Source organism: Acomys minous, assembly GCF_964271855.1.
Source record: "Acomys minous genome assembly, chromosome: 13".
NCBI lineage: Eukaryota > Metazoa > Chordata > Mammalia > Rodentia > Muridae > Acomys > Acomys minous.
Genome location: NC_140495.1, coordinates 1,098,157 through 1,110,769, shown reverse-complemented (window position 1 = coordinate 1,110,769; position 12,613 = coordinate 1,098,157). Strand labels below are relative to the sequence as shown.

At 43.1% G+C, this 12,613-nt stretch overlaps 1 protein-coding gene across 1 annotated transcript in view; it reads left to right on the top strand.

Annotated features, from left to right (window-relative positions):
- The first annotated feature begins 6,371 nt into the window (after positions 1–6,371).
- The window catches only part of LARS2 (leucyl-tRNA synthetase 2, mitochondrial), a 106,211-nt gene continuing 99,969 nt past the window's right edge, over positions 6,372–12,613 (top strand). The window contains exons 1-2 of the mRNA XM_084752338.1: positions 6,372–6,490; positions 11,762–12,016. Of these exons, the coding sequence (XP_084608464.1) occupies positions 11,780–12,016 (237 nt within the window). The 5' untranslated portion in view covers positions 6,372–6,490; positions 11,762–11,779. The remainder of the gene's footprint in view (positions 6,491–11,761; positions 12,017–12,613) is intronic.

The window sequence follows — 12,613 nt, the reverse complement described above, 5'->3', positions numbered from 1 at the left end:
AAAAAGACCTTAAAATGGCCTTTATGACTATGAAAGAGGTCACTAAAGAGGAATGAATCAATCCCTTAAAGAAATCCAGAAAATGAATAAATTATAATAATAAAAAAAAGAAATCCAGAAAAACACAGTGTAAGGAAACAAATAAAACTGCTCAAGACCTGAAATCGGAAGCAGAATCAGTAAAGAAAACCCAAAATGAGGAAAATCTGGAAATGAAAAATTATTTAGGAATTTGAGCAAGAACTACAGAGCCAAGCTTCACCAACAGAATACAAGAGATAGAAGACAGAATGTAAGGCACTGAAGACAGAAGACGTAGATATATCAGTCAAAGAAAATATTAAATATAAAGATCCCCTGACATAAAACATGCAGGAAATCTGGGACAGTATGAAAAGACCAAAACTAAGAATAATAGGTAAAGAGGAAGGAGAAGAAACCCAGTTCAAAGGTCCAAAATTTTTTTCAACAAAATCATAGAAGAAAAATTTTCTAACCTGAAGAAGTTGCCTATAAAGGTACAAGAAGCAGAGAAAACACCAAATATATTGGACCTAAAAAGAAAGTCCCCATTGGTACATAATAATCAAAACACTAACATACAGAACAAAGAAAGAATATTAAAAGCTGCAGGGGGAAAAAAAGACCAACATATAAAAGCAGACTTATTAGAATTTCATCTGGCTTCTCAATAGAGACTCTGAAAGCCAGAAAGGCCTGGACAGATGTGCTGTAGACTCTAAGAGAGCGCAGACACCACCCCAGACTGACCCAGCAAAACTTTAAATCGCCACAGGTGGAGAAAGATAACTATGATAAAGTTAAATTAACCGTATATCTCTATGAATCTAACAATACAGAAGGTGCTAGAAGGAAAACTCCAATCTAAGGAGGTTAACTGCACCCATAAATAATCTCACAGCAGCAAAATCAAAAGAAGAACCCCCCCCCCCACACACACACAGAGAGAGAGAGAGAGAGAGAGAGAGAGAGAGAGAGAGAGAGAGAGAGAGAGAGAGAGAGACAACCACCACTGTCACTACACTGCCACCACCACCACCAACAAAATAGCAGAAATCCACAATCAATGGTCATTGATATCTCTTAATATCAATGGCCTCAATTCCCCAATACAAAGTCACAGGCTAACAAAATGGATGCTAAAGTAGGATCCATTCTCCTGCTGTGTTCAAGACACAAACCTCAAGATCAAGGATAGACAGTACCACAGAGTAAAGGGTTAAAAAAAATTTCCAAGCAAATGGACCTAAGAATCAAACTGGTGTAGCCATTTCAATATCTAACAAAGTAGACTTCAAACCAAAATTAATCGAAAGAGATGGGGAAGGGTACTACATACTCATAAAAAAAAAAGTTCATCAACAAGACATTTCAATTTTTAGCATCTATGCCACAAACACAAGGGCAAACACGATTACAGCTTAAATCACATGGTGCTGTTACACACGATGGTGGCAGACTTACTACCCCATTCTCACCAGCGAATAGGTCATCCAGGCAAACCAAACAGAGAAATATTGAACCTAACGGATGTTATAAACCAAATGGACCTACCAGATATTTACAAAACATTTTACCCAAACACTAGAGAATATACCTTTACTCTGCACTCACGGAACTTTCCCTAAAACTGACCACACACTTGGACACAAAGCAAGCTTCAGCAGACACAAGAAAACAGAAACAACTCCCTGTGTCCTGTCAGACCATCAAGGGTTAAAGCCGGCCATCAACAACAGGAGAAACAACAGAAAGCTCACAAACTTGTGGAAACTGGACAACACTCTACTGAATGAAAAATGAGTCAAGACAAAAGTAAAGACATTAAAAAACGTTATAGAATTCAATGAAAATGAATACACAACCTACCCCAACCTATGGGACACAATGAAAACGGTGCCAGAAGGAAAGTTCAAAGCACTAAGTGTTTACATAAACAAAAAATTGGAGCCATCTCATACTAGCAACTTAACAGCACACCTGAAAGCTCTAGAACAAAAAGACGTAATCACATTGAAGAGGAGTAGATGGCAAGACACTGAGGGCTGAAATTAATAAAATAGAAACAAAGAGAACAGTACAAGAGTCAGTGAATCAAAGAGTTGGTTCTTTGAGAAAACCAACAAGATAGACAAACCCTTGTCCTAACTAACTAAAAGCCAGAGAGAGAGATAGTATCCAATTTAACAAAATCAGAAATGAAAAGAAAGACATAATAGACACAGAGGAAATCCAGAGAATCATAAGGATATACTTTAAAAATTTGTACCCTACCAAATTGGAAAATCTAAAAGAGATGGAAATTTTATTGATAGGTACCACTTACCTAAATTAAATAAAGAACAGACAGTTTAAATAGTTTTATAACCATAGTGAAATAGAAGCAGACATTAAAAGTATCCCAACCAAAAAAGGCTCAGGGCCAAATGGTTTTAGTGCAGAATTCTACCAGACTTTCAAAGAAGAGTTAATGACAGTGCTTCTCAAATTACTCAACAAAATAGAAACAGAATAACATTGCCCAGTTCATTTTATGAAGCCACAGTTACTCTGATAACCGAAACACATAAATACTCAACAAAGAAAGAGAATTGCAGGCCAATTTCCCTTATGAACTTAGATGCAAAAATCATTCAGTAAAATACTTGCAGACTGAATCCAAGAAAGTTGCAGGATATTTGATTCCATTGTGAACCCCAAGATTGTGAACTGTAAAAGCCTGTTTCTTGTGGCTCAACCCTAGCACACACCTTCAATCCAAGAACTTCCTGTTTATTGTGCACAGGTGATTATGGTATGGCTCAACCTTAGCACACACCTTCTGTACACAGGATTTAATAAAGTTAGCCCTGGGCCAAGAGCTTGAAGCCAGACACCAGTTGACAAGGATTAAGTAGAAAGGAGGGACTTGGGGAGAAAGGTATTTAAGACAGCATGGAGAAGAAGAAGGAGCTCTTTAGCTCTTTGGCTTTTAGCTTTTGACTTTCTCCTCCTGGGCTGTCAGATAAACTAGCAGGCCTTTTCCTCCAGGGCCTTCAGCTGAGCTAGCAAGCTTTTGGCCTTGGGCTCTGTAGCTTTTTGGCTTTTAGCTTTTGGCTTTTTCCTTTAGGGTGGGAGCTGAGTAGGAAGGTCAACTGGGTGCTTGCTCTGTCTCTCTGAGCTATCAACTTTCTACCCCAGTCTTTATTGGTAAAAATTGAACAATTTGGGATTTTCTTTCTTATTAAAACACAAGAACATATATTAAAAAAAAAAAAGATCAAATGGGCTTCATGATCAAGGAGGCTTCATTCCAGAGATGCATGGATGGTTCAACAGACAAAAATCAGTAAATGTAAAAAAAAAAAAAAATCAGTAAATGTAATCTGCCGCATAACAAACTGAAGGAAAAAACCCCATGTGATCATCTCATTAGAACAGAAAAGGCCTTTGACAAACCTAACACCCCTTTATGATAAAAGTCTTGGAGAGATCAGGGATGCATAATCAAGGCAGTTTACAGCAAGCCGATCAACAAATCAAATGGAGAGAAACTCAACGCAATTTCACTAAAATCAGGAACAAGCCAAGGTTGTCCACTTTCTCCACATCTATTTAATACAGTACTCAAAGTTTTAAATAGAGCAATAAGACAACTGAAGGATACAAAGATCATGGGGATCCAGGTTGGAAGGGAACAAGTCAAAGTGTCACTATTTGCAGATGAAATGGTAGTATACATGAGTGACCCTAAAAATCCCACCAAGGAACCCCTGCAGCTGGGAAATGCTTTCAACAAAGTGGATGGATACAGGACAAACTTGGTAAAAATTGGTAGTGTTCCTATATAGAGATGACAAATGGATTGGGAAATAAATCAGGGAGATGCCACCTTTCGCAACAGCCTTAAATAATATAAACTATCTTGTGGCAACTCTAGCCAAGCAAGTGAGAGACTTGTATCATAAAATCTTCACTTCTTGAAGAAAGAAATTGAAGATGATATCAGATGATGGAAAGATCTCCCATGCTCATGGATCAGTAGGATTAACCTAGTAAAAATGGCCATCCGACCGAAAGCAGTCTATGGATTCAATGCAATCCCCATCAGAACTCTAGCCCAGTCCTTTACAGATCTTGAAAGGACAGTTTCTCATTTTCATGTGGAAAAGAACCCCCGGGATAGCTAAAAACAATCCTGAAGAAGAAGAAAAGTACTGCTGGATGTCCCACCGGTCCCAACTTCAAATTGCACTAACATAGTACCAATATAGTAATAAAAGCTGCATGGTATTGGTATAAAAATAGACATGTCGATCAAAGGAATCAAACTGAAGACCCACACATAAATCTATATATCTATAGACACCCAGTTTTTGATAAAGAAGCCAGAAATACACACTGGAAAAAAAGATAACATCTTTGACAAATGGTGCTGGTCAAATTGGATGTCTACATGTAGAATAACACAAATATATCCATATTTATTATCCTGCACAAAACTCAAGTGGATCAAAGACCTCAACACAAAGCCAGAATCATTGAACCTGATAGAGTAGAGAGTTGGGGAATAGCCTTGAATGCCTTGGCACCCTGGACAACTTTCTGAACAGAGCACCAACAGTGCAGGCACTAAGATCGACAATACTTGGACATCATGAACCTGAAAAGCTCCTGTAAAGTGAAGGACACTACCAATCAGACAAAACAGCAGCCCACAGGATGGGAAGGCTTTTTTTTTTTAAACCAACTCCACACATTATAGAGGACTAATATCTAAAATACATAAAGAATTCAAGAAACTAGCTATCAAAAACCCACATAATCCAATTTAAAAATGAGGTACAGATTTAAACAGAGAATTCTCAATAGAGATGTCACAAGTGGCCAAGAAATTCTTAAGGTTCAACATCCTTAGCCACCAGGGAAATGCAAATCAAAACTAATTTGAGATTCCATCTTATACCTGTCAGAATGGCTAAGATCAGTAACACAGTGACAGCTCATGTTGGCAAGGATGTGAAACAAGGGGAACCCTCCTCCATTAATGATGGGAGTGCAAACTTGTACCAAAGTGGTGATTCCCCAGAATGTTGGGAATCGATCTACCTCAAGACCCAGCTATACCACTCTTGGGCATATACCCAAAGGATGCTCCATCCTACTACAAGGGCATTTGCTCAACTACTGTGGCTTTATTCATAATAGCCAGAAACTTGAAACAACCTACTTGTCCCTCAACAGAAGAATGGATAAAGAAAATGTGGTGCATTGACACAACAGAGTATTACTCAGCTGTTAAAAAAAATGACATCATGAAATTTTCAGGCAATGCATGGAACCAAAAAAAAAAAAAAAAAAAAAAAAAAAAAAAAAAAAGAAAGAAAGAAAGAAAGAAAGAAAGAAATCACCGTGAGTGAGGTAACCTAGAACCTTAAAAATAAATGTGGTATGTATTCATTTATAAGGGGATCTTAGCCATTACGTAAATGGTAGTCAAGCTACAATCCATAAAAACAGAAAGTTTATGTAAAGAAAAAGGGTCTGGGGATCTCCTTGGGAGAGGGTTAGATGACAGAATAGATTTTATGGGCTGCTTGGGGTTGAGTGAGGAAGGGATGGGCTGGCTGGAGGGAGAGGGTGTTGGGAGAGACACCTGGGATTGAGCGCTTGCGTGGGTGGGCGGTGGCTAGTGCAACGTTGCCACAGAACTTGTGGGAGTAGCCCCCCGGTTTTCAGGTGAGGTTTCATGCTGTTGTTTTGCATTTTCGACTATCAGGAAACTTTATTTATTTATTTATTTACTTACTTACTTAAAGAGTCTTGGAAAGGGACAAAAGTTTCCTATGTGTCCCTTGGTGGCACACAGAATGAAGTTTTATTCTCTGTAGGAGCGTACACCCTTGCCAGCCTCCCTGTGGGCTTCTCACGTGTGTGCTTAAAAACTCTTCCTGAAAAGGATAATAGTTACATGATCGGTCTTTTGCAACTCCTTGATTTACCACAGGCCAGAAGCACTTGCTCCCATGTGTGCAGGGGTTCGGGGCACATTAAACCTCAAAGGAAAGTGGTCAGGCAGCTAGCTTTCCTAACTGCCAGTACAGTTTATTCCTATTCTACGCTGGGCTTAGGTAGTTTCTGCGTCGCTGAAATTCAAACCCTAGCCGCGAACCACCTCAAAGCTTTTTTTACCATCTGCAGCCTTTATCCTTTAGCATCGTCCCCACCAGCCTCGCCTTGTAAGAAGAACTTGTTCAAGTCGGCTAAGCCTGCACAAGGGACCAGTCTGTGGGCGGAGTCATGGCCTCTGCGCAGGCGCCTCGTCCTTACTTCCTGGCTCCGCCTCTCCTGTCTGTGTCCGCTGCCTCTGCTTCTGATAAAGTTGTTGTTTTGCCAACATGGCGGCGCCCATAGTGACTTACCTGGCCACGTTCGTGTAAAGCTTGGGGAACCTGGGAGAAGGGAGCTGCTGGCCAGAGCCTGTGCACAGGTAACGCCCTGCTTGGAGCTCAGGAGGGCGAGAGACAGGCTTCGCTTAGCCCCAGTCGCCAGGGGCAGGCGTTCAGAGTCCCGGGACCTTGCAGTTTTCCACACTGGGAAAAGCTCCGAGATTTTAGTTTACAGGTTCTTTGAGTTGTGGACCATGTTGACAGCTCCAGACCCTCGCTGGGAGAACGCACATCTTCACATGGCGTTGTATTCGAGTTCTCCTCCACTGCTCTCCTGCCCCGGTGCCTGGATCTTCCTTCTGGGGTTGGGGGGTTTGGACCCAGACAAGGATCATGCAGTAGCACATCTTTGGGGACCCCACAGTGCATGAGGACCTGCAGGTCCTCAGAAGTCGCCTGGTCTTACAGGCTTACAGCTTACAGAGAGCGTGGAGTACCAGAGAGGAAATAACTTGCCTGAGGGTCTGCAGGGAATTAGGAGTAGCATCTGCTTATTAACATTTGTGTTTTCAAGACATGTTTGTTGACTTGTTTTGCAGGACTTGTTTGTTGGGGTGAGGTGTGTGTTTACTTACTTGTTTTGCTTCTTTGAGACCGGGACTTGCTGTGTATTCCAAGTTGTTCTGAGCTTGCTTTGTAGCCCAGGCTGGTCTTGAACTTACAGCCAGTCTTCCTGTTCAGCCTTCTGCGTGTTGGGATCCCAGGCACCCACTGGGCCTGACCTATCTTGGTTTCCTTCCTCCTGCCTTGTCTGACGACCTCTCCTCCCCCCACCCCCCCTTCCTCCTCAAGCTTTGCTGCCCCTCATGGCAGCCCAGGTTGCACTGGCACTCTTGGCAGTCCTCCTGCCTCAGCCTCCCAAGCTACTTCCAGATGAGACATCCAGCTTTGTAACCGCCGTGCATACATACATTGTCAAACTGCTCCAGAGAGGTGTCCGCAGTGTGCATTCCTACCGGCAGTGTTTACAAATTATTTTCATTAAAACACACTTGATAAACAGGATATTTAATTGCTTTCATTTCTTTGATTAGTTGTAAAGTTGGTCTTTTCATGTTTCTTAGCTTTTATCTTCTGTCTTATCTGACCCTCTCCCCACCATCAGCCCCCATTTTTCTGGTGGTGTGGGTTGAATCCAGGGCTTTGCACTTGCTAAGCAGGAGCTCTACCACTGAGGTACATTTCCATGCCTAAACCTCTGCCTATTGTAAACAGTTTTTTGGGGGGTGCTCTTCTCATATGTGAACTTTTTATGGAGTTGCATAACCTTTTGTCATTGTAGTTTGGGACAAATAATTTCCTTCAGCAATTTGTTTGCTCTTTAGCAATTTGTTTGTTTTTTTTTAAGATAGGAAATATATTTATTTATTTAATTTTATGTGTCTACGTGTGTGCTTGAGGGTATGTCTGTATCTCATGTGTTCAGAAACCCTTGAAAGTCAGGAAAGACATTGGATCCCTTAAACCGGAAGTATAGACAGTCTGAGCTGCCCTGTGGGTGCTCTGTAGGAGCTGTAAGTAGTCTTGTACAGTGAACCATCTCTTCAGCCTCCAGTGTTAGATGTCCCCCCCTTTTTTTTCTTTTTCTATCTCTCTCTACATTAGTGCTCATGACAGTGTCTCTCTCTGAGGCTGAAGCCCAGTGATTAGCTAACTTGGCTGGTCAGCAGGCTCCAGGGGACTTCCTACTTCCACAGCCCCCACCCACAGGGCTGGGCTTTTTACATGGTGCTGGGAATCCAAACCGGTTTCCGTGCTAATGCAGCAATCAAGACTCACTGAGCTGCCCAAGCTGCACAGACTGCCACTTCCTAATCTGCCATGTGCTTTTCTCTTTAACTTTAATTACATTTATTTTTTGTTTGTGGACACGTGCGCCACATACAGAGGCCAGTGGACACAGCTTTCGGGAGTCGGTCCTCTCATCCACTACGAGGGTCTCAGGCTCAAACCTGGGCTGTGGGGTTTGGTGGTGGCAGAGAGTTTCTGCGCGTTCACGATGTTCCTGCTGGTGGTTATGCATTGGCATTTTATCTGCTTTGATGGGTAATCAAGTCCCAAAATATGGCAATAGCAGTTCAGGTCAATCTGTGTTTTACCATCCTGTTCCTGCTTATAAAAGAGAATAGTCCAGAATACGCTCCTTATGTGCCATCTAGGAAAGAAATGTCAAGTATCTGTCAGATGCCTTCTACTAATAGATAGCCTTTGGTTTATGGTGGGTTTCAAATGTTTGCTTAGCAAGAAAACTCACACAGATAGTTCTAATAACATAGAAGTCTAAGCCCTAGGAAGGAATGCTATTGCCTTCCCTATATGAAGTTGGCCCTATAGAACTGCTAATGCTTCATGCCTTTCACTCTAATTCCTATATAGTCATACTTACCTATTTTAAAATATCCAAACCCAACTGATAGGCGATTTTCCCTCCCACCTTCCCAGTTGGTCACTTATTCTAGTCCTGAGAGTAAGCGGTGTTAAAAATAGTGGGATTTGGTATGTCAAGACTTGTGCGGATCAACTTATAACAACCATGCCACAGGGCCGTGTTCTGTGAGTGCGGATTCCTCTTACAGCAGCCGTGCCACAGGGCCGTGTGCTGTGAACGCGGATTCCTCTTCCAGAGCCTGTAGCGGCCCCAGCACAGTTGGCCCGCTGCCTTCCTGTACCAGGCCAAACCATAGTAGATACGGAAAGCATTTCCAGAGGGTCACATGATCAATCTTAGTTTGGGATGCCAGATTTTCTTGTCTCTCTTGTTTCTGAAAAGTCTTTTTGCTCTTCTCTCCATCACTCTTATGCAGGAAGGCAGAAAGTGGAGAGTGTTTATTTAGTGCTGCACCCTAAATGTCTGATGGACTCTCTCCCCAGCCCCTTGAAAGGGATAAAGCAGGGAAGTCTTCATCAAGGCCATTTCTATCACTCACCCAAGGAGGAAACCAGTCAAGTATTAGAATTAAGATTTGAGTCCCGGGCTGGAGAGATGGCTCAGAGGTTAAGAGCACCAGCTGCTCTTCCAGAGGTCCTGAGTTCAATTCCCATGGTGGCTCGCAACCATCTGTAATGAGATCTGGTGCCCTCTTCTGGTATAATGCAGACAAAACATTGTGTATATATGATAAATAAATAAATCTTTAAAAAAAAAAAAATTGAGTCCCAGGTGGTTATCCTGCTGGATCCCTGCACAGTGTGGTAATCCAGAGTTAACTAACAGCACCTCTGCGAGTTGTGTCATGCGTTTATTTGTTCGTGTGTTACCTGCTTCTCTGTGTATTTATAGTTGCTGTGAAAGAAGACACTTTGTCTTTTGTCTTTGCCTGCTTTGGATGAACCCAGGGCTTTGCACACAGCAAGCATGTGCTCTGTGTCTTACACACCCAGCCTGGGACTCTTTGTTGCTGTGTCTGTAGTGCCTGGAACAGTGTGTCATTCAATAATTGTTCAGTATAGTGGGACTTTCGGACCCACCAGCAGTATGAATTATGTCACAGAGGATTTTTAACATTTTAAAGTGAAGGCGTTTTAGCTGGGCGGATTCTCAGCCAGCTTTCTAGCTTAACCTGACTAACCCTGGCACTGTGGTCCGATGTGTGGCCAGCTCTACCTCTCTGCTCCTGTTCACTCTTGTCTGTTCACTTCTTCTTCCCGGAAGTTCCGCCTCTTCCTTGCTGCCTAGCTATTGGCTGTCAGCTCTTTATTAAAGCCAATCAGATACAATTATAGATTGCCTTAGGCAGATGAGTAAGGAACACATATTTACAAAATATGAGACCAGTGTGTTGGGAATGGGAGTTGGACTCTAGAGGGCTTCTCTACCCCAGCTAGTTCTCAAATAATTGAGACAGAGACCTTTTAAAAATTATAAAAGCTTTGGGGCTAGAGAGATGGCTCAGAGGTTAAGAGCACTGACTGCTCTTCCAGAGGTCTTGAGTTCAATTCCCATCAACCACAAAGTGGCTCATAACCATATATAATGTGATATGATGCCCTCTTCTGGCCTGCAGGTGTACATACAGATAGAGCATACATAAAATAAATAAATAAACCTTAAAAAAAAGAAAATAAAAAAAATTTTTAAAAAGCTTTAAGACACCATAACTGGGCAGGTATCTACCCTTTAAGCTATTTTGCTATTTCCCATCTGCATACCCCAAGTAACTTGCCAAAATTGTTCCTGCCTGGTGTGCTCTGTTCCATCAGGCCAGCCCTCAACACCACGGTGCTCATGGTCCTTTCTGCCCCATGGTGACTTCCCTCTCTCCAGCTTCTCCCTCTCGCCAGCTTCTCCTCCTGCTACATCTTCTGCTTCCTCTCTCTCTTTTCCTGCCTTGTCCCTCTGAGACCCCAAGCCTGGGAACCTAAACCCCGCCTGCTTCTCTCCTGCCTAGGCACAGGCTGTAAGCTGCTTTATTTAACCACCCTGAGAAGACTGGCCAGCAAAGCCACATACACAGCATTTGATATATGTGAGAACGCACTCATCTGGGCAGCAGACAGATGTTGGAGACCAGTCATTAGCATTACAATACATAGCACCAAACCAACCCCCACACCAGGGGTGGGCCATAAGAATAACTATACCAAGGTCTGGCCAGCACTCAGCTCTCTGCTGGTGCAGCAAGCAACAATTGAATATACAGAGACAACCTTCACACAAAGTACAAAATGTTACCCCAACAATTTGGCAAATGAAGAAACAAGTGAATATCAAGTTTTCTAAATAATGTTTTGTTTTTTTTTGCTTAGTCTATAAGGGTGTGTTGAACTCATAACACACATAAATATAAAATATATTTATATATAAATATAAAAATGTTAATTTTGTTCAGAGTGTCTTGTCCTCTGGGGGACCTGGGCTCAGATCCCTTCTGGTATTTGCATTTTGAGTACACGCCCAAGTCAAGATGTGCTTGGACTTCTTCTGGAGTTCAGACAGACAGCAGTCAGTATGCTTGACAGACTCTGGAGGGAGGGGCTTGATCACCTCCTATGCTGCTGGGAGGGTCCATAGCAAGTGGCCTTGTGGTGGCCTCCCTTTGTGTCTGTGAGGGGTTTGTATCGTTGATGTTTGGGGTGTTTTCTTATAAAAAAAAAGTTTATATCTAATTCAGCAGAACTTGTAAACGGTTCTATTAGGAAGTGATTACCAAAAGAAGAGGACGCATATGAACAGGCAGCAAATGCTGTGCTGTGTTGGTGAGGAAGAGCTGTCCTGAGCAGCCCTGAGCAGCCCTGAGCGGTCCTGAGTGGTCCTGAGCGGTCCTGAGCGAGTTCTGGAAGTGTACATCATGTCCCTTTGCCCTCTTTTCCAGGCTCTCCCCTCCTGAAGAATGGCGTCAGTTAGTCAGAGGCTGAGTTTGTATGTCACTCCTCTGAACAGGCAGTTGATTTGTGGGGGGCCAGCTGTCATCCACTGGGAGAGAAGAATAGTTCCAGGGTGTTCCAGAAGTATTTACAGTGCCACGGGGAAGTGGACGAAGGAGTACACACTCCAGACAAGAAAGGATGTTGAGAACTGGTGGCGTCAACGGATAAAAGAGCAGGCATCCAGAACTTCAGAGGAAGATGTGAGTACTTAAGAGGTCGCAGCATCAGTCGCTTTCCTTGCTGTTGCCAAAAACCTGTCAAGAAGCAGCTTGAGGGAGGAGGAGTTTGTTGTGGTTCACAGTTTGAAGGGACACAGTCCATCATGGCAGCCTGTCAGGAATGGGAGGCGGCTGGTCTCATTGCAGCAGAGAATGGACTGGAAGTGGGGCTCGGCTATAGCACCCCAGGGCTCATCTCTAGTGAGCCGCTTCCTTCAGCAGGGTTCCACCTCGTAAAGCTTCCACAGCCTTCCCAGATGGCACCGCCATGTTACTCCGGCTCACACTGCTTAGTTTAGGATAAGCTATTAGGCGTACGGCCTTAAAGTAAGTTGTTGGGTCTGTGTGTGCTTTTGTTTTCTTCCCTAAAATGGAGGGTGGTGACGGCACTCCCTCGGTTCCCAGGAGGATTGCTGAGAGGGGCCAAGGAAGTGATCAAGGTTAGGGCACAAACACCTTCCCAGTGTAAGACGTCCATGCTAATCACGTATGTGGTTGTGTCACAGGCAGCCCCATAGCTGATGTTTTGGAGCAGCTTTGATTGGGGAGCCAACCAAAGCTAGTGGGTGCTGGGCCTTG